The 20,431-nt window shown below is 37.3% G+C and overlaps 1 protein-coding gene across 1 annotated transcript in view; it reads left to right on the top strand.

The window, feature by feature from the left end:
- Nucleotides 1–849: 849 nt before the first annotated feature.
- PAN3 (Poly(A) specific ribonuclease subunit PAN3) overlaps nt 850–20,431 on the top strand; it is a 121,008-nt gene continuing 101,426 nt past the window's right edge. Inside the window, exons 1-3 of the mRNA XM_083114831.1 lie at nt 850–1,234; nt 12,107–12,195; nt 14,729–14,824. Coding sequence (XP_082970957.1) covers nt 1,018–1,234; nt 12,107–12,195; nt 14,729–14,824 — 402 coding nt within the window. The 5' untranslated portion in view covers nt 850–1,017. The remainder of the gene's footprint in view (nt 1,235–12,106; nt 12,196–14,728; nt 14,825–20,431) is intronic.

Below are 20,431 nucleotides of genomic sequence, written 5' to 3'. Positions count from 1 at the left end.
TTTCTATATTTAAAAAATAATATAATTATAAATTAGATGATACGTATTAGCAGTTATTATTACTTACAATAAAGAAAATGTCTAAATGTGAGTTAACAAAAAAAATACATTTTCGCATCACGGCTGCAGTTTGAAAAAAGTCGAGACAGAGATTAAAGGGAATGGACTGTCTCGACTAAATCGGTAGCCTCGCATCAATGGTTATAAAACTAAAACTACCCAATAATGCAGACTGCAGACTTCTGGAACGTGCCCCTCTACACAAAAAAACATTCATGCAAGGACAAAATTGAAATGTTTTACAAAGTTGAAAAATTGTCGGTGTTATCTTCGTAACTATTAATAGGTTCACAATTAAATATTTCACAGTTCGAGGGGTCCATGGCTCCCAAGGCCCCTCCCCTTCTCCCCTTAGTACGGAGCTGATTGAGACTATGGACTCTTCTCGGAAAGTAACCCTTCCAATGGACACTTGATATTCCTATTAAAGTGTGTGTATACATTGCTTTGGGACACCCTATACAATACATACATCACTTAAGTAACCCACCCCTTCATGGTGGTGAGTGTTTTGTAGTTTCTGCTACCTCTCTTTCGAAGGTAGTCTTCGCCACTGACTGTGCTCTTAATGGAATTGAAACCTTTAACGTCAAGAGAATGTGATTTAACCTGCAATTTGGTTTAGTATGTATATAAATTTAAAAATCTGAACTTTGGGGACGAAAATGTTAAGTGAATGATTAAATTATACCGGAATGATTGCGGATATGCAATATCATTTGTTTCCACACTGGCTACAGATGGCACTGCTAGAGATGCGAAGTGCGCACGCATCAGTGGGAACAAGAAAGCAGAGTCGGTTTGGTTTTGGAGAAATGGAAGAGTTGTTTGTTTATCGAAATATTATTTTTATTAACATGAGCGAAAGTATTGTATTTTTATGTGTCAAATGAAATCAAAGGTTGATTTGCGTTTTGCATTCATTCGCTTTGCGGAAAGAGAAGGCCAGAGTGAGAAATGGACAATTTATCTAGTGGTATTAGAAAGCCAGTTGTGGCTGTGAACTGTAGGGGAAATTTCTTGAGCACAGCTGGAGGACCTATTGCAAATGCGGGAACATGTTACCATGGTGATGACAACCAACTTTTACAGGGGAATCGTACAATTAATAATGTTATATTGCCAGGAAATATCGCCTACGCAGAAAACAGAGGAAAAGCCCACGATAGTACATGTAAGGATTAGAAATTGTAACCTCTAGGTCACCATTCCTCTTTACAACCTTAATCATAGACATACGGTACCACTGTTGTGGTATTATTGTACGGAGAAAATTAATTGTTCCTATTTAGATGTTTAAGTTTAACAACAGGTCGAAATAGTCGTTTCTTGCTGTTTTACTATGCAGGTTAATGTCTAACAACAACAGCTGTTTTTTTTTTAATTGAGGGACTGCAGTCACTAGGTAGTGAACCTAGCTTTCGTGCTATTTTCACTGGGTCTCATGATTTGTCAATGTGTGGGGATTTAAAAAAAAATAAAACTTACATTCTCTATCTTACAAATAACTTCCCATGCTATGTAGGTGAGGTAGTTAGGTTAGCCAATCTCGATTATAATAATACTTTTATTTACCCATATTATACTTTATGTTTAGTGCGAGTGATTCAACTAACAAAACACTGACTGTGTGATATATAAAAACATAAGTATATAATAAGAAAAATGCTGGTGAAAATAGCTCAATCTGCTAGTCTCACCATTTGGTGACAGTAGTCGCACCCTATTATTACAGCGTAAAAGCATTCAAGAGGAAAATTGCCTTTTTATGTTCTGCCATCTTACTAGACTAGACTGGAGGCATATTTACCAATATAAATTTTTGATGCTTGTTTATGAACATTTTGAAAAATTAATTTGTAATATTCAAGAGTACTAGACAGTGTAAGGTAGGGTAAAGTTCTCCATGCATGTAGCACCATCCCATGAAGCCACATTTAGGATTCTTGATCTAGGGGATTTTGCAGGTGATGTGATCAGCACCATGCTTTGGTCGCTTTTAACCCCCCCCGACTTGCCCCCAGGTATCCATTGATTTATGGTTGGGGATTGCTGGAGCCTTGGGAATAATAATTCAGGGAGTATGCATTGTGTAAATTCCCTCTCCTCCACTTCGATCACTGATTATTTCAAGCCAGTAATGCTCAGTGGTCGGAAGTAGCACACTACTTGTAGCATCGCTACTGTAACTAGCTACAAAATTTGTAGCTGTAGCTGCACTATATTTTGGAAATTGTAGCTGTAGCGAAGCTCCAAAATTCATGTAGCTGTAGTGAAAATTTCGCTAAAGCTACATTTCTTCTCAGCATTTTGTGTGGTAACAGAGTCTAATTGCAGTACTCAAATTGATATGCCACTTACATACGTACGTTATCAGAGTGTCGGGATCGTTTACCCACTGTACCCCCCTTTGAGAATTAAGTCGGATTTTTTTTTAAGTAGAGAGATTTCATTGTGTTATGTAATATAAAAGTGTTTCCAGCATTAGGAAAGCACAAATAACGGAGATATTTGATACCAAAGAATGGCACACGTAAGCTAAAACCTGCAATTTCAAAGTATTTTCCCTGCTTTTTGTTAGTAAAAACTGTTTATACTAAAATTGTGAAAGAACATGCCTAAAATAACTATCAGAAACAAACCTAACTACGTAAAATTATAGTTGCTGTTGTGGAAAGTCATTTTGGGTGCTATATTCACTTGCGTGAAGCCTTCGGGCTGTTCTGCTTCACAGTAAAGTAACATGCTAAGGTAACAGACATACTTTATTTCACAATAACACATTTCCAAGAGCTAAAATGAACTGAAAACGTTCATAAACAATAAAATCTTCATAAACCATGCAAGATATTTTACTTTCTCTAGGGGGTAGAGAGGGTTAAGGGTACCAGGGTGTCTACCAAAATAGCAAATTCTTGACCTTCCTTTACTTTTTCTCGACCTTATTTTTCCTTCTTAACATTTATTTAATCGATCCCTACTTAGGTATTCTAGTTGCAAAATTAAGAAAATAGATATTTTTATTCAATTAAAAATCCCAACCGCAAGGATGGTTAAGATGAAAACCGAAGCTGTACTTTAACCGGAGATTTATTTATTAATGCATGTAAAAGTTAATGCTTCAGAGTTCAAGCTGGATGAGGAATGGCCACATTACTTTATTTAATATTTTTACAAAACTTAAGGTATACAAGAATGCAATTCTTAAGAAACAAAGTGAACATATCTTAACCACAACTGAATGGAATTTTAGATTTCCAAATATTCAATTCTATCAAATCCCAGTACAGATATATAACATTTTAAATTCACTCTGTAAAAAATATTGACCAAAAGCATAGTTTCTTGACTTTTTTTCATACTTTCTTGACCTACTTGTTGATTTCTCAGCTATCAGACACCCTGGTTATTCTCAAACACTAATACAAATAAGTAACTGAAGTGGCCGCGGTGGCTCAGACGGTAACGCATCTGACTACCATGCTAAAGGTCCCGGGTTCGATCCCCGGCCGGTTCAAATCCGGAAACTTTTCTAACGATGGAAGCGGCCCCGGTGCTCACCCAGCGTCGAATAACATGGGTACCTGGGGGAAACCCTTGGGGGTAAAGGCGGTCAGGGGCGTGATGCTGATCACATCACCCCACTTGTGACCGGATCAAGAAAGTGTGGGGCGTTACCCCCACACCCCCTATACGCCTTCATGGCATGGTGCTATGCACAGGGGAGCACTTTACCTTTTTTTTTACCTTTTTTTAACTGAAGTAACACTGCTATCAACCATGATGATAAATAACAGAATCTATTTTCCAGTAAGTACAACTACCATAATAAAGGGCTTCTTTTGAATATACAGGGTGTATCATAAGTAATAGCGCAAACTGAGACAGTTGAAAGTACACAATATTAGAAGCAAGAAAGTCTTGGTAAACAGGTGTGCAAACTAGCCGTTTTCGAGATAATTGCAAATGTGTGGTTACAAGCCGCCACTGACTTCATTGTTTCTAAACGTCTTCCTAGTTGGTAAAATGCTACTAATGCGTGCGAATGTGTGGTTAGAAGTTGTCACTGATTACATTTTGTAAACACCAAGTGCTTTACTCCTTGCACGTTCCGAGGTTTGCTCTTTGTTCAGAAAACAGAACATTTCCGAGAGCGAGAGGTGACGTTGTAATCAAGCAGGATGGATACAATCAGTACAGAGAATTGTAATGCTTGTGATCAATTCCGAAATGAACTGGGGGTGTTCGAAAGAATGTAAAACTCAATGTGGAATCATGTACAGTATTGCATCCAGATGCAAGGATGACACTTTGAACACCTCCTTTAACAGGTACGAGTGTACAGTAATTGTAACATGTAACATACTAACACTTGTTAAAGTATGTAGAATGTTCATTAAAAGCAATGAGATCTCCAATGACTTTTCTTACTGCATTATTAGCATTTTACCAACTAGGATGACATTTACAAACAATGAAGTTAGTGGCAGCTTGTAACCACACATTCGCAATTATCTCGAAAACGGTTCGTTTGCAGACCCATGTTAACTGAGACTTTGTTGCTTCTATTATCGTGTACTTTCAACTATGTCAGTTTGCGTTATTACTTATTATACACTCTGTACATATGGTTGTCTTAAGTTTTTTATGCAGAAATCACGCAAAAGTAGCGAGTGCAGGAGTAGCGTAGCAAGCTACTTTTTGGTAACTGTAGCTGTAGCTGTTTCGAAGCAAATTTTGGAAGAGTAGCTTCGGCGAAGCTACTTTTAAAATGTTGCGTTCTGATCACTTATAACGCTGAAGTAGAAGTGTAATCTTTTCATAGTTACTGCATATTTTTGAGGCATTTGTGTCATCTTTTAGCCTAGGACTTTGGACAGAATCACTTTGTGGTGAGAAGTGTCGTTTCCTCATACTATAAAAATTTGTTGATTACAAAAACTGCATGGCATTACACCCCCGGAGTTCACTATTCTATGATTTGCAAATTGTTTCACTCTTTCATCCAAAGTTAATTTGGAAGGCATTTCTTACTTGCTCTAAAATAAAATATTCGTGACCTATTCCAGTCTCACACCGGTCAGGAATAAACCATATAACATGTGCACACACACACACTCCAATTTGTCACTAGCAAATTCCGTGTGCAAATGACATTTCTATACGACAAACTCAATATGCTGATCAAGGCTGAATTTATTTTATTTTAAAACATAAACTAAATGTTAGGTTTAGGAATGTTCCAGATAAACAACTTTCTAATAATCTTGTGTCTGGAGGGGAGTGATTTTTGTGTGTGTGTGTGTGTATATATATATATCTCTTCCTGTTTTGTACCTTATTTCATTTGTATTTGGTACAGTCTGAAGAAGACCTTGCTAGAAGGTTAAAATGTAACGTTTAGTTTATGTTTTAAATAAAATAAAATAAGTTCTGCCTTGGTCAGCATATTGGGTTTTTGGTTAACATGGAAGCAAGGCTTAGTGGTGTTATAATTTGTATTCTACCACTAAGATGGCAGGCAAACTACCAGGAAATTACTGAATTATATTCATTTGATCAGTAAGATTTTGCTGGTGAATGCTGTTACACTGTATTAAAAGTTTTATCTTACTTTTGTGATTTATTTTCATTAATACCTTTAAATATTAGCAAAATCTTGTGATTCATCTTATAATAATTGAAATGCCACAATTTCACAGGTTAAAAATTCTATTTCTTGCATGAGTCACACTTATTCCTCCTCATCATATTTCCTATTTTTGAATGTTTCATGACTTTATGAGTTGCAAAATTTCACTGTGTAATTATTACTAGTGTTGATATATATACAGTAAAACCTCGTTAATCCGTACTAATGGGTTGGATAAGTTGACCGGTTTAACGAAAGTCTGGATTAACTGAAGTAACCTAAAAGAACAGTAGAAAGTGCATTAAACTCATTTTATAGCAACAAAACACATTTATTATGGCATACTTAAAGGGAATAGGCCTAAATACACTATACAGTACAGCACAAAGTCTGCAGGAAACAGAATTTCATCAGTGGTTGACTGCCTTTTCTTTGGGAAGTTCTCTTGTTGACTTCTAGCCACATTTAAAACCTTGCATTCGGCACTTGTTTTTTTTGTTGCCTATCTGGATTAAGTGAAGTCTGGCTTAACGGGGTTTTGATTAACGATGTTTTACTCTATTTTTAAAATAATTGTTGGGTTTAGTTTTGCCAAGGGAAAAATTCACTGCTACTTAATATATTAGACCATATAAATGTCTACCCGCAGTTAGAATGTATTTATTATGGACTTAATGTACAACTTGGGCAATTGTCCAAGGCTCGACACCAGAAAAAAATAATTGTTTGTGTACGGTTGTGTTCTAACAAAAAGTACTACGTACAAATCGTGTCGAAATATTTAAATCAAAAATAGTTATTATGCAATATTCTTTTAATTTCAGATTGAAATCGTTAGGTAAAAATATTATTTTATATGAAACAATGTACTAGGGAGAGTCAAAAATTATCCGCACTTTTCACCATAACTTTTTTAGGTTGGCCACACTGCCGTCACCGCTCGTGTGCTGAAAGGTGTTCTGTTGTGGTTACATGGCCGAGGTTTCATATTAACTGCTCCATTTTTGTTTCTTTTGTAACAGAGTAAACATGGCTGCTCTGCTGGCAGATTGCACAAAGGTAGAACAGAGTTCAGTGATCTGAATCTTGTCATGGATGATTTCGCACACAGAACCATGACTAACAATGACGTGCTCAGAATTTTCGAAAGGGGAGGGGGTTATGGATACTTTTCTTTAGTAGTCCGTCCTTATTTTGCCATCTTACCCTTCCTTTGACGTTCTTTTTGTGAAGGAATACTGGTCCAAAGGGGGAGGGGTTATAACCCCCACCCCTCCGTCATGCCACTGATGACAAATTTGCAGAGAGCATGCCACCTCATCGACTGCTGCCATGTGACCTGTCTGTTGGTCAGAATCATCTCTCGAGCTTTTTGAATCTTCCCGTCGGTGGTGGAGGCTGATGGGCGTCCTGCTCCCTCTTCGTGCATCCCACTTGTCCGGTCATTTTTAAACATCTCGATCCACTTGTACGCACTTCTATGCAGTATAGCATTGTCCCCGTATTGTACTGAAAGAGTTTCAGCCCCTAACACACCTTGAGACAAGAGAAACGGATCACTGATCTCTGTTCTTCCTTGGTGCACACTGCCAGAAGAGCGGCCATGTTCACTCTGTTACAAAAGAATAGAAAAATTGAGCGGTTATTATGAAACCTTGGCCATGTAGTCACAAGAGTACCACCTTTCAGCATGCGAGCACTGAAGGCAGTGTGACCAGCCTAAGGAAAGTTATGCTGAAAGTGCAGATAATTTTTGACTTCCCCTCGTATATTCACTACCACATCCAAATTTAATGAATATTGAAAGTTGAAAGGGAATTATGATAGAGAATGTTATTGGATGTGATTAAGAATTGCCTGAATCAAACCTAAAGTAATGGTTTGATGTTGAGTAATCCAGTTTTGAAATTATATATAATGGATATGAATGTTCCACTAAAGCTGTGACTACTGTTACCTACATTGTTGCCAATAAGCAACAATTTCAAAGGACGAAATCACCTCATACTTACAACGTGCGAAGTGACGACCGTGCAACTTAGAAGTAGTATGGCAACCCTGGAGGGCCAGGGGTGTGGAGGAGCCAAGGGGAAGCTCTGACCTTGACTGGACATTTTTCGTGGAGAGAGCATTAGTGGCACATCAAAAATGAAAGAAACAATAACCTTTTATGAAATATATAAATTAATTTTTATTCATTGCGTTAATGTTCATATTGTGATAATGTGGAACACCTATCATCAGACAAGAGCACAGAAATCTCTGATTTGTCAGACCCCTCAAAAATGTTGGTTATAGGTAGGGCTGGAATTCCAGCAGAATCACATTCCTTGCCATTTCACATGGCAAGTGTGTTCGTGATTCCCTAGTGGGAAGCATAAAGAGATTAGGAGCAAAACCAAGTTTTCATCAAGAATCCCTACGTGAAAGCATGGCTCCATCATTGTCAGAGTTCTGTATATTGTTTATTCTTTTCATAACCTGCTACCCATCAGGCCCCGTGGCAGAGTGGTTTGCACATTCCGCTACGATGTCAAGGGTTCCGGGTTCGAATCCTGGCGTGGGAATGAATGTTTTGTGAGCATCCATTCATCAATTTCATTATATCATCACTACACCTCGGATTTTTAGGTTCTAAAAAGTGTGCTTTTAGGTTTCTAAAATAGGCTCTAAAAATCCTAAGATAGGTCCTAAAAATCATAAGATAGGTCCTAAAAATCTTAACTTAGGCTCGAAAAATCCTGTAAAATGTTCAAAAAAACTTAAAGTAAAAGTTCCTTAATAATGCTGATTAGGTATAGTCACCGGCAATGAAAATGGGACACCTATATCGTGAAATATGCACCAGCTTGCATAACGTTATGTGTGTTGCCTAACCCTACGGTGATGGCAGAACATACCATTGGAAATTTGCTATTAAAATCCACTCTTTGCCGTATAGTTAGGCAACAATCTTTTATTATGTTATCCACAGTCACACTCTGCAATTTTGTCTGTGAGGATCATTTTATATGCTGGAAATAATCTTTGAACAAAAACATAGTCAGTGGTGCAAACTTCAATGCTGAAATGTTAGTTTGTAAGGCGTGAATGCCACAAGGCACGAAAGTGACACGAAAGTGGGCAAGACCACACAGATCAGAAGTTTGCACTTTGGACTGTGCAGGTAACAGTGGCGCCAGACATTTTGCCTTGTTTACAGGTTTTAGAAAACATTGTGAACTTGGAGGAAAGGAAATTGACAAAGAGTACGTTTCAAACACTTTCGTCATTGAATTTTTCCGTGACCAAACCAAGCAAATGCCTCTGTGTGACATAAAAATCTTGTAAAACCTTTAAAAATATATATAAATCTAAAAAATGGCTTGATTTAGGTGCATAAACCTAAAATAGGTTCTAACAAGCAAAATAGTTTTTTTTTTTAAATGAAACTCTGACATAACTTACTATTCTTACATACCTGTAAAGGAAAAAATAGGTTAAAAACCTAAAATCCGACGTCTAATCATCACTAATCCCCATCTTCGCAAATTAGCCAAAGGTGGACAAAAGCGAAGTAAAATAAAGCAAATCAATCATTCAAACAATTAACCTGCTACCAAAGTTGATTGGCTGCTAGAGAAAAGCATGCTTCTTACCTTTGGTGCGTTCCCTTAGTCTTAACGAAACAAACAAAGAAAACTGGGCTCGTGAACCTGGTGAAACAAGTTATTTTACAGACTTAACACATTCACGTAATTTAAAGAGCCAGCCCAGTCATTTTCTGAATCCAAACCTACCTAAACAAAAATGTGATTGCCTTCTTAAATTTTAGTTTTTCAAAATGGTGTGCTGGAGGCTGCAAATGGCAGTTTCTTGTCAAACTTTTTCCAGTCCTGCAGATCCCCCATTGGTGCTCCCCTGGAGCCCTTGGTAATTTGACCTCCATGAACATGCTCTTGGGTACCACATTGCACCTTCCCCCAAAGTCACGTGGTGAATCCCCTTTTCATTCGCCAATGAAAAAAGTGGACACTGCAGCTAAACGACCTTAGTAATTTACGGCCAAATACAAGCACATGTTTTACCTCTTTCGCTGCTGAAAGCAACCAGTCGATTTGCTTCAATATGTGTAACTTACGGAAAGTGACTGCAATCGATTTCAAATATTCTCGTCGCTGCTGATGTTGAGTGAAGTTGCCTTGTAAAAATAGCATTGCCAGAACATGCTGCTATCTAGTGTGTGGCATTTGAACAGTTTTCCAAAAAGTAACTCTTTTTGGTTCTGAACAAACAAAAGGCATGTGTGTTTTGTTTACATAGGTGTGTATGTAAACAAAAAGGGTAACAGGGATCATTTATCCGTTCAGTGGCATGCCCAAGATTTTAGAAAGGGGGTGGGAGGTACATATTTTTCTTTTAATAAACCAGCTCTCATTTGCATATATTTTCATTTTGACATTCTATTTTTTGAGGAATAGTGTACCAAAAGGAAGTGTTATGACCTCTTCTAACCTCCTTGGGCACACCACTGTTTCCACTTCAATAACAATGAAAATCTAACATCAAGGGGGACTCCTGGCTATGGCCCTTTGTTCAAAGAATAGAGGTAGATTAGAATTCATATCCGTTCTTTAGATATTTTTTTTTTACAAAATTTGAAATTTGAAAATGTCCCCCGAAAACTATGCAGCAAAAGCTATATCAGCATGCTAGAATCCTGCAGTGAAAGAAAAGAGTTAAAACGAGCATGGGCAGGAATGTGTTATGGAATGCTCTAGGTGAAAATGCAGTTGCTGCATTTTGTTCATAGAAAGTTTTCACATGGCATCTAGCGGAAGCATGTTCTTCTGGTAGAAATAAACTCTACTGCAGGCATTCTTACTCATTTTAAGATAAGTGGGGCACACACATCTTGTGCATGCTGCTTCAACTTCTCTCTCTTGTCATTGTATTATGTTGTATTTTCTGAAGTAGTGCAATTTGAAGTTGTCATGTTTGGTCCGTGCGTTTCATGCAAGAACGAACTTCAAGCAGTTTCAAGCATCACACAAAAATAAACTTAACGAATGCCATAATGAACTTCACCAAGTTCATGACTGGACTGGTGGAACGGCCAGTGGCCATAACTCGTGTAACGCATTAAACTCGTGCGACTTTCGGTCTTGATTGATTTGCTTTACTTTACTTTGCCTTTTGTGCCACTTTTGGCTAATTTGCAAAGATGGGGATGAGTGATGGTGATATGGATGAATGGACACTCACAAACATCCATGCCCAGGCCAGGATTCAAACCCTGGAACCCTGGTGTCATATCGTGATGTGCTAACCACTCCGCCATGGGGAACAGCGTGTGCGACTTCTGGAACACGCCCCTTGCTTGTTATGTGTTTAGTGCCTAAGTCAGAACAATCCCCACCATTACTTATTTTATTATTACAGTTCCCAAACTGAAATGAAGAGGAAAGAGAGGCAGCATAGAAGTGCACAATATATATATTATTTCCAGAAAAAAAAAATGTAGCTTGTTTAGAATTCAAGGTCGAAGTTCCAAAATTGGAATATTTTTATGTATGGATAATTTTTATGAGAGGAGTCGTCCAATATCTTCCAAACAAGATTAACATTACTAACGTTACATTTCTGCTACTGATGGACGTAAGTTATGATTAAGGAGTTCATGTCTGCCTGGAGAATTTTGTCTACATAGTTCCTCTTAATTCACAAGGCCTGTTCTATATTGTGTTTTTGCCAAAGTACTTGTCTCCATTCATTTGAGTTGTAAAAAATTTGGGTAATGGTTCAGATTGTTTTATGATTTTTTCAATTTTTTCAAATTCTCCTAGCACAAAGACTAATTATCGTAGAATTTTGTCAATCATTGTCACACGAAATTTGAACCTTTCTTAAAGTAATGAGCACTGTTTGGATTTAAAAAAAAGTTATTTATGTTGGGGGAAAAAACACTTAAAAATTACCTTATGCAAGCATGTGCACTCACCATGGACAGAGCATTCTCTATTGATAGAAGTGACAGTAAGTGTCGTAGAATAGTGGGAATGAATGTAGAAGTAATTTGGAACCTTCCTGAAACTAATCAGCACTGTTTTCATTTTGAAAAAGTCCAATTTATGGGTAAAATAAGATGTTATATGTACCTTTTGGCCGCGATCAGTAGTAGAAAGCATTTAGGGATTAATAAAGAGATCTAAACCTGACCCACCTAACCTACCCACGACAGCATTTAGTGTTGTTATTAAAATGCTAAGGGAACCTGACCTGCATAACCTAACTACGAAAGCACATATTGAACAAAATCTTTGAACATTTTGATAGTAAATGAATGGCTGTTGGAAAGTACAGATGGGCCAATATTTGTAATAAAAAGGAAACACATCTAAAAATCTGATGAATTATATTTGTATGTATTTTCAGATGGAGGTGCTGACAGAATCGACCCCTTGTTCCTAGCATTTTCACAAGTGAATGGAGTTCCTCAGGAGTCAAAACTTAATACATATATGGTAAGCACTAGGAATGGACGATGTTGGAAATTTTTTATCGCGATATATCGTCAAGAAAAAAAATATTGTCAGACGATACGTGATATCGGCAATATATCATCTCCATGATATGTATCACCAAAATATCATGATGATATATTGCCAACATGATATATATCACTAAAATATTGTGATGATATATCACCGACACAACATATATCGCTAAAATATCATGGTGATCTATTGCCGACATGATATAGGTATATCGTGGGCACAAAATATATCACCAAAATATCATGACAATATATCACTGACACGCCTGGTCGATATTTTTTGAATATCACGATATATCGTCTAGACGATATATTACCCAACACTAGTTGTATTTACCTTTTAAATTAGGTGATTGTTCCCAGGAACATTTTTATTATACATACATTTTCTTCGTTGTGTACCCAAAATTTGCATTGTCACTCACACGTTGGCCATCATGAGTTTGAACTAACACCTTGTAATATTTTTTTTTTATTATGGTATGTCCAAGAAATCTTTGTTCAACCAGTTCCCTTTAATTTAGATGATCTATAACAAAATATATGATAAAATCTTTCTGGCATCTAAATGAAATTTAAAATATGTATCATATCCAAATAGAGAACATTACACTGACTGCTTGAAAACAGGTGGATTCCAAGGTGGCAGACTGAACTGCTATGTTTGAATTAGATTGTTTTGCTATCTTTGAGTGTGATTGATATGCCAGTTAGATAGAACACAATTTTCAAAATTGTCTAGTTTGCTGCACTTTTTGACACGTGCAAGTGTACCCTGGTATCAGGCTGGTGCAAGGAAATTACATTCGACCAAGTAGACGAATAGCGGTGTTCAAGTTCAGAAGATTCAACAAATGTCAGTCTCACTGCTTTAAATGTTCATTTGATTAGTTAGCTTGCACCACGTGACCACACACCACACTTTACGCCACCAGATACACTACTTGACACCAATCAGTGTTGCACCGAGTAACTAACTAGATGGTTCAGTGCAAAGAGAGTTAAAAGTGCAGGGTACTAAACAGGGCTAATTTGTTCATCAACTGGAGCATGTTGTTAGCACATATTCCCCTCCCCCAAGCCCGTACCTTTATTTCCTCAACTTTCCCCACATTGTGTGGCTTTTTTCAGGAGGTTTGACAAGATGTAGTTTAAAATATTGCCAAAGAATATTGTTAAAAAGTTAAATTCAAAGTAGCTGTTGCTCTCTCACGATGTGTATCCTGCTATGCCTGTGACTGCTGAGAGGAATTGGTTTAACCTTAATATTGTTCTACAATTCCTGGAGAAGCCACATGACATGGTGAAAGCTTGGGGAAGTAATGTTGTGTGCTAAAAATGTTAACCTTACCTGTGTGAAAATCTTCACATGTGTTGTTAAATATGCTGTATAACTGGTTTTCATTGTTAGCATTGACTGAATTATGTGATATTCAGAATGCAGGTTTAACTTTGAATTGAAAACATGAAATGCATAACTTGCAGGATAATTCAAACTTCAGGAAGTGTTGTGTCGGTAAATAAACTCTGAATTTCGTATTTAAGAGTCTATTTCGCATTTTGCAGTTCATTTCGCATTATTTTGTGACAAAACAGGGTTGGAAATTCACCTCGCACCTCTCAGAAATATGAAAAATTAACATTACAATGTGTTATTTCACATTTCGTGTTTTCGTCAAAAACGAAAAATGCATGCCTCTAGAGATGATCCCTTCTTTTATATCATCTTATCGCCATCCATTCTCATCTTTGCAATTACCTTAACGTGGCAGAAATGCGAAGTAAAATAATTCTAAATCATTCCATGCCATATTTCAATGACATCAACGAAACACATCTATAACTAGTAGGACATTTAGATCCTAGCTTAATTCACAAATTACAGGGTGGCTCAAAAGAATGGGAAGTTTTGGAATGGGGATTAATGAAAGAGAACGCATACCTTTGAAACCTTTAATGAAGCCAGTGAATACAGAGTATGCCATTGTTGAATTTCATATTATTATTTCTTGAAAGATAACATCCTCCAAATGACCACGTTCTCTGCTTAGACATTGGGCATGACGCGACTTAACATTGCAACAGGAATTCTGGCAATTTCCTCTTGTATTCTTGCCTTAAGTTCTTCTGTAGTAGTAAGTCAAGTACGGACCCATGTGTTTAATTGCATTTGCTGAAGGAACACAACCATGTCGTCCAATATTAAACCAATGCTGAAATGATGTACGCACAGCCTCCACACTGCCATTCTTGTAATATGCTTTGACCACAAAGGCTCGCTGCACCACGATTTCTAAATGGCAAGATGATGTGAGCAGCGTTATATATGCCATTTGTTGCTACCAACCTCCTAGGGTTGCCAGGACACAATTCAAAATTTCCTGTTCTTTTGAGTCACCCTTTATTTGTAATTTTGGAAATCCAGATTTTATTTTCATATTTAACTTGCAGGTTGTGATTTAAATTCATGAGGTAATTAGTCTTGCATCATTATATTTCAGAATCGTCAAAGTACAAACACACCAACTGGTGCAATTAACCAATCACTTACGAAGAACCTTGTTGCCCTGAGTTTGGATCCAGCGTCTGCAAAAAAGGTGAGTTGTTATTAATTGCAATTTCTGTGATATTTAATTTGAGTTGCAAATATGCTTTCAATTATGCTAATATGTTAAGATAGCTAATTTATGTAGGAGTCTAACAATACTTGGCATAATAACTTATTTAACAGTGCAGCACAGCACGTTATGATGCCAGGGGTGTTATTTATGAGTGTCCCTCCATCTCTTTATCACCCAACCTTATCTTCACAGTTAGCCAAAAGTGGCAGAAATGCGAAGTAAAATAAACGAAATCAGTCAATAGTTTGCGAAGATTGCAACTCGACAAGAGATAAATTCTGGAACCCTGACATTTCATACCAACTGTGCTACCAAGTAATCACTGATCTCACCATGGTTTCTACAACTATCAATGAAACATACGTGATTCAATTCAAAACTTCTCAATAAAACCTACAGGATTCAATTTGGCATTCAAAACTATATGTGTAATGAATTTTTTAAAACTTCCCTCGAAAGTATAAGGGAAAGAAACATATACTGCTCCTCCGTACACTGCAACATGACGGTACCGATTGATGGCCTTCATGGCAGAGTGGTTAGCACAGCATGCTACGATGCCAGGGGTCCAAGGTTCGAACCTCAGCTTGGATATGGATATTCTACGTAAGTGTTCCTTCATCAATTTCATCATCACTCATCCTCATCTTCTCAATTAGCCAAAAGTGGCAGAAATTGAGGTAAAATAAACAAAATCAAATCACATACCGATTACAGACATATCAAATATTTTGACCACACAATTCTGTAATGCATCCAGTTCAGATAATTACTAGAGCTGTATCTAAGAATCGGTCAGAGATGGCTTTGCCATCGGAACAAAAGCATGTGCATTAGAAGGCCACATCTGTTCTGAACGTGCGGGAAAATTTCATCGCCACTCTTCCAATCGTCTGGTTTCCATTGGCACATGAAGGAGTAAAAGTGCAAGTGACGTGACAACATGGAACAAAAGGAAGTTCGTGTGGTCATCAAGTTTCTGGTGAAGAACGGGTTAAATGCGACAGCCATCAAAGCCAAATTGGACACAGTGTTGGGAGACACTGCCCCATCATTTGCCACTGTTAGCAAGTGGATGACGCTGTTCAAGCTTGGACGGGACAGCATTGAAGATGACACCCGCAGTGGATGTCCGTCAACCACCATCACACCATAAACAATCGATAAAGTCCATGATATGGTGCTGGCTGGCAGAAGATTGAAAGTGCGGGAGATCGCTGATGAAGTGGGCATCTCAGTGGACCGAGTACACCACATTCTCACTGAATAGTTGGGCATGAGGAAGCTTTTTGAAGGATTGCTTTAACTAGCTGTGGATGCATGCTTATGGTCAACATGCATCTCATCTGGTTCTTGGAGGCAAACTTCTTGAGTAGCAATTTTCATTATTGGTTTTGCCCCAACCATATCCACCATGCTCGGCAGGGATGCTTTGTTGAAGAAGGAAAACTTAGCGGTCTTTTTAACCTTCAAAAGGCCTACGATTAGAGTTGGAAGTGGGTGGAAACAAATGCCTTGGGTCAGGGGGGGGGGGGGGGTGATTCCATAGCTTTTTTCTCCAAAAGTGTTCCAAATCAATGAAAATACATGAGTTGACAGTATGTTACTTGTTTTATGAGTTTCATTTATCCCTACTGTAGAAAGACAGTCATTTGTAATTTTAAAATACAACTTACAACATGGCGAGACATAAGCAGTGGTTTTTAAAAAGCCAGCTTTTTTGAATGGGTGTTTTTTCCAAGTGTTATCTTTTATATTTCAGTAGGTTTATTAAATATATATTTACATAATATATACGTATACACATAACTAGAATACTTTTGTACATTTTGGTAAACAGAATCTAATAGTGTGATTTGTTTTTCAACATTTGAATTTCACATACAAACATGCACATATTTTGAAAATCTAGTACGAGACCCTTTTACATTTGTGTTCAGTAAACATATTTGTATTCTGACCATCCAGTATATCATATTGGCTAAATAACCGCTAAAACCTGCTCACGAAGCATGTGATGTGATTTGTCCACCTAGTTCAGTGGTTCTCAACCTTCAGGAGATAACAGCCCGGTAAATTTATTTCTTAAAAGTCGATGCTCGATCCCAACAATTTTTCTGGTGAATAACTTTATGATTTTTCAAAACTTTATGCATTAATTAATATTAAGTATTAAAAATTAATTATTTAATATTCTTGAGTAGTAGTTCATTTATAGCTAGACTTACTGACAATTATAAAATTAGATTTAAGTTGTCAACAAGTGGCTGTGTGGACCTTCTGCAGCCTGGTTGTTTAGAAACACAAGCTTACTGCGTAGTATTCCTAAAACTGAGGTAGAAGCAAAAAAGATTGCCTGCAAATGGTTAGAAAAGTCCAATTCTAAAAAATCTGGTTTTGTTTCCAGAAAAGAATGTTTATAGGCTAATTGGGACTGGACCTACAGTCTGAAAGGGATCCGAACCACTATGCCTCTGCTGGGGATTGAACCTGGAATCCGTTGATGATTACAAGGCAACAGCATTATTTTATGCCACTCTGAAAGTGCATTCATATTTATAAAAGAAACATCCAATAAAAAAGAAAACAGCATTTTTTCCAGACAATACTGACAATATATTCTCTGGGCTCTACAGGGAAAAGTAAATATAATCTCTAGTGAAGTATCAAGCACATTCAGACAGAAGCAACAAGTGGAATGCAACAGGTGGGCGTTCACTTCGAAGTGACAATTGACATGGGCCCCTTCAGTTTATAAGCAATCATTTACCACCCATGCACGAACACGAGTGAGTTGATACGATGCATGGCCAAGTGACACTTGTCACTTATCACCTGTTGGTTCAGTCTGAAAGCTCCAAATAGGGTACATATGTGCTGTGAATGGTAAAAGTTTGTCCTGAAGCATCTAATAGTTTGACATTAACATATGTTGCATATTTTATGACAACAATATGACATGAGGTCATTTTATGGTCAGATGTGCTAATCAGAAGTGGACATTTTAGAATGGAATCTGGACCACTATGCAATATGTCTCCACATAGATCGACCTCCCCCCCCCCCTACCCACTTGATTGCAACACAACAGCATTACCACTATGCCATCAGGTACACATACACACACACAAGACAAAAACATATTAGTAACAAGAAGCAGTGGCCAATATACGTCTCTTGGTTGTTACACCAATGTAAATAATTGTAAATTATAAATAATTATGTAGCCACTTTCAAAATATGGCATTACATACCTATAAACTCAAAATTGAAATTGCAAGTGAAATAGGCTAGCCGCTATTGGCAAAAAGTCTGCTGTTTATTGAAAAAAACATCCATTCAAAAAAGCCAGCTTTTTTGCAACTCTAACTCTGCTTGAAGAAAGTTTTAATGGCATTTTTCCACAATTTAAAATGGAACAGCATTTAAGGAACGTGATTTGTCCCATTCATGTTGCTGAAAACATTCATTGGGTGGCAGACAACCCCCCCTTTTTTTTCATATCTTGTGGGTGGATCCATCCTCCAAAGCTTGGAAGTTTAGTTTTAGACATTAAGGACAAATCATTACCGTATTTACTCATGTGTATTGTGCACTTTTTTTCCAAAATTTTTGCCCCAAAAAACTGTGGTGCATATTATGCACGGAATAATTTGGACAGTCAATATGAAACCATGCATGTTTTCACTATGTTACTGTATGTAACACATATATATCAACAGGCATAAATACTAATTACCACGTTGAGTTTCTTCAGTAATAATAATAATTAAAGGGAAAAACTTATTACAGTGAAATGGCCATTTCCCATGATTTTTCACTTTGTAACAGAACATTTTGGGACACCAAGAAATATGGCTCCATTCTGGCTAAATTCGAGCACATATCACATGGTATATGTATCAGTGGTATTTGTCAGGTGAGAAATAATAGAAAATAACTTCATGAGCGCTTCAAATTCGTAACAATTTGATCTCGCCTTTTTCTACTGCAGAATAAACAAGGTGGCTACAGAAGTGAAAGCTTTGGGATGCTAAATTCGCCTGATCCAACAATCTGGAAAAATCGGTCCTTTTGGGCTGCTGGACTTTGCCGTTTTTCTAGCATGTTATGAACTGTTGAAGGAGGCATTTGCAGTTTTCTTTCGGCTTGCCTGATCGACTTACGTGGGCTGCAGATGAAAACATCACGAACTTGCTCAACTGTCTCCTCGGAAACTTGTGGCATTCCCCCCCCCTTCCCTCTGGCTTCTTCAACACACTCTCCGTTTTCAGAAAACTTATGTACCATGCCCTGATGCTCTTGTCCATTGGCTGTGTTTTGTTAATGACATGGCGAAACTTACGGTACATCTTAACAATTGATTTTGACTCCACAAACTATACCACAGCATGTGCTTTCTGTTGAGAAGACACCATTGTTACAAAAGCGACTATAGCGCTGCCAAGCATGAGACACGCAAACTAAGAAGAAAAAAAAACACACTTGAGGATATATGGCACCAAATATAAAACACTGGATTGTCGTAACTTTATTTTCTGATTTTTAACATTACGTCGAAACCCTGGAGGTACATCGTGTGCACCCTGTATTTATGAGTTCAAGTCTTAGACTGGACATATGCATTCTCTTTTGTGTGCCTCTTTATCAGTTTTATGTAATGATTGTTCAAGAGTGTCAGAAAAGCAACACAAAATATAAAAAAGGAAATTACCAAATTCATATGCAGTGAAGGAAGGAAATATGTTTTTGTAGCCAAGACGAAAATGTTGCTGATACGAGATGGAAAAGTTTGTACTTTTGTCCTGTTTGTCATATAATAGGTCCCATGCTTGGGTTCGTTACCAGATCGTTCCTCAGGGAAAACTGAAAAAAACTGGTTAAAAGGATAAAAGAATTGAGTTTAAAAAAAATGCATTTACATTGTTATCCATTGCTCTTGTGGAAAGAACTCTTGTAACTATTGACTGTGTAGCATTGGCCCCTCTTACTGTATCAAATATTTTACCTTTTCAACAACTTTTTATTGTTTTTCCTTAATGCAAATACTGGACAGCCCTGAGGGTCTAGTAAGGGACCCAAATTTTATCATCCTGGATTACATTATGCTCGCTATTCAAAAAGGATGGTGGAAAAGTATGGCTGACTGATTCGTGCCTGAACTGATATATTCAGGGTGACTACTTGCCAGGAATTCCAGGAATTATGTGTGGATTATTGTCTCCGGGAGTTATGCTTGAATTTTTCTCCATAGACATGAAATTTTTCAACATTTATTAATCTAAATCCCTTTGAATGTATTCATTTTTATAAATGCCCTGAGGCAAGTTTTTCAGTCTAGTTTTTATTTTTATTGATGAAGGAAAAGAAAGCTGTGTGGAAAATCAAACAGAATTCTCTCAATCCGTTTACTTTGTTAGTGCCCTTTGCAGAACAATCTATCTGACACACAGAAGATTATTGGAAGATAAGATATCTTGAAGTAGCATCCTCCCAGCCTTGTCTAAAGCCCTAGAGCATCTCGTTAGCGATCAAACCCGGGACTTTCTAACGCAAAATAATTTAATAGATCCTCTTCAGTCT

This window comes from Lepisma saccharinum, chromosome 29 (assembly GCF_977018435.1).
Source record: "Lepisma saccharinum chromosome 29, izLepSacc3.1, whole genome shotgun sequence".
NCBI classification, from domain to species: domain Eukaryota; kingdom Metazoa; phylum Arthropoda; class Insecta; order Zygentoma; family Lepismatidae; genus Lepisma; species Lepisma saccharinum.
This window is presented reverse-complemented; position numbering and strand designations above follow the sequence as displayed.